This window comes from Morone saxatilis, unplaced genomic scaffold (assembly GCF_004916995.1).
Source record: "Morone saxatilis isolate NCDOM2014 unplaced genomic scaffold, NCSU_SB_2.0 Contig12, whole genome shotgun sequence".
Classification (NCBI taxonomy): domain Eukaryota; kingdom Metazoa; phylum Chordata; class Actinopteri; family Moronidae; genus Morone; species Morone saxatilis.
Genome location: NW_023339674.1, coordinates 128,056 through 130,204, shown reverse-complemented (window position 1 = coordinate 130,204; position 2,149 = coordinate 128,056). Strand labels below are relative to the sequence as shown.

The following is a 2,149-nucleotide window of genomic DNA, read 5'->3' as shown; positions in this document are numbered from 1 at the left end:
AGACCCACACCGTACAGCGACCAATCACAAGGAGCCATTGATTAATTTGTTAACTGAGACAGTATGTATGTTTGTACTGTATGAGTGTGTTCACTCTGGAAACTGACTGAAATTAAAAGGAACTGAAAATAAAAACTAAATTAATACCAAACTGTAATAAGTTAAGCTGAAGGCACAGAAGGTTTTACTGAAATGTTTAAATAATTATAAAAATAGTTTATGTTGATTGATTAATGAATCAAGTTATGTTTTGAGCTTCATGTTAATGAAACATTGACACAAAGTGGAATGATCACTGATGCAGAGTGTAGGAGGATTATTAAGTCACATTTACTGGAAGGGAGTTTAGTCATAATAATAATAAAAAGCAGATAACAGTAAAGTGGAGCTCAGACGACTGCACACGAACATCAGACATCACTACAGTTCCATGTGATCAATGTGATTAATGTGATTAATGTGATCAATGAGATCAATGAGATAGGAACAGATAAAACCTCCTCTGTGGGAGTCAGTGCTCTGTAGGACCTGTTGACCTTCTGCAGGTTGTTGTTCTGGGTTCACTTCCTCTTTAAATGCATCATCAGTTTAACATTGGGCCCATAAAAGCAGGAATTTATACATTTTTATAAGTTTTGATGTGTTTCACTGTCCCAAAGTCTTGAGGTCAGTTTTCAGCACGTATAAAACTATGGCTCTCAGGTGTGCACCACATTAACTCACCTAGGCTGAATATTGATCAGTGAATATCCGAGCCGGTCTGAATGAGGCTCTGAGTGTCGGACACATTACTGAGCAGTGGAGTCAGAGTTTATTTCTGTCCAGGAAGCACTCAGCATCGTGTGAAGGAGGTTGAGCTCTCAGATAACAGCCGTCAGAAACTGAACTAAAACAAGAACTGAAATCTCCAGTTTCTCATCACAAAGAACAAACACATGGCGTTCTGCAAGGCTTCATCCTGGGAACCGCAGTTCTCGTCTTTTATATAAACGCCAACTGTTAAAGTCTCAGGTACTCATTTTAGTCTCTTTCTGTCCAGCTGCTAAAAGATCTGTTTTTTTTACAGCGTTTACAGCAATGAGCTTAAAGAGCAGCGCTGACTGATTTTGAGGTTTCCAGCTTTGCCGCAGTCACCGGGGCTGATGGCGTCTGGGCTGATGGCGTCGGGCTGATGGCCCCCGCTCTGGATGATACTCGATACAAACTAAATTCCACCAGAAGGTCTGTTTTTGATGGAAGAGATAGGCCACGCCCACTTCCACCTTTAAATATTTTCCTACATTTTGGATTTTTGCTTCTTTTGCCACAGATTTAATCTAATCTTCACCAAACTCAGCACGCAGTGTGTATAGATAAGATCGCTCGCCGTCGGTCTGTAATTAGTTACCGCAGCTGTAATTTGATTAACGAGGAACTGGATCGCAGCCACATCAGTACGTGTTTGTAAAAGAGTATTTGATACAGTTCTACCACCAGGGGCCGCTACAGTGCTAGTGTACATACATTTCTGTTGTCTTTACACAGCATGGCAGCAATAGCTCCACCTTGTGGCCATTAATGAAAGCACACCATATCTCTGGAACTGTTTATTTTACTTCCTCTTTACTGTTATGAAGCCGTTTGAGCTGATTCTTTATGAAAGTTCCATATAAATATAATAAATAATAATATATAATAAATAAAGTTTACTATCATTATTAATATAAAATGAGAGCAGCACCAGTGACAGTGAGGGAGCTGGTGACCAGTTGGGATCCGTACTGGTTGGAGGCTTCACACTGGTAGTGGGCGGAGTCTTCCAGCAGGGCGGAGGAGAGGCTGAAGGAGAGCGTGGAGGAGGCGGGGTCAGTCCTCTGAAGCTCCACCCCCTCTCTCCTCAGCACCAGCGTGGGGGGCGGAGCTCCGTCTGAGCGGCAGGTAACTGTCACCTGCTGACCCTCCACCACCTCCTCACCTGGACTCACTGAGAGGGAGGTTCTCCTCGGAGGATCTGAAACAGACCAGGACTGGATTAATAAAACCTAGTTCTGAGGTTAAAAATTAAAAAAAAAACTATTTCAGCAGCCAAAAATACAGTTTTTAGCTTTATTTTTACATATAATTCTTTTTGTCTTTTTAATGTTTAATTAAATATATTTACAGTGTAAAA

At 41.3% G+C, this 2,149-nt stretch overlaps 1 protein-coding gene across 1 annotated transcript in view; it reads right to left on the bottom strand.

The window, feature by feature from the left end:
• Positions 1-1,720: 1,720 nt before the first annotated feature.
• LOC118321933 (vascular cell adhesion protein 1-like) overlaps positions 1,721-2,149 on the bottom strand; it is a gene marked incomplete at its 3' end in the record, with an annotated part of 3,516 nt that continues 3,087 nt past the window's right edge. The window contains 1 exon segment of the mRNA XM_035653496.1: positions 1,721-1,990. Within this exon segment, the coding sequence (XP_035509389.1) occupies positions 1,721-1,990 (270 nt within the window).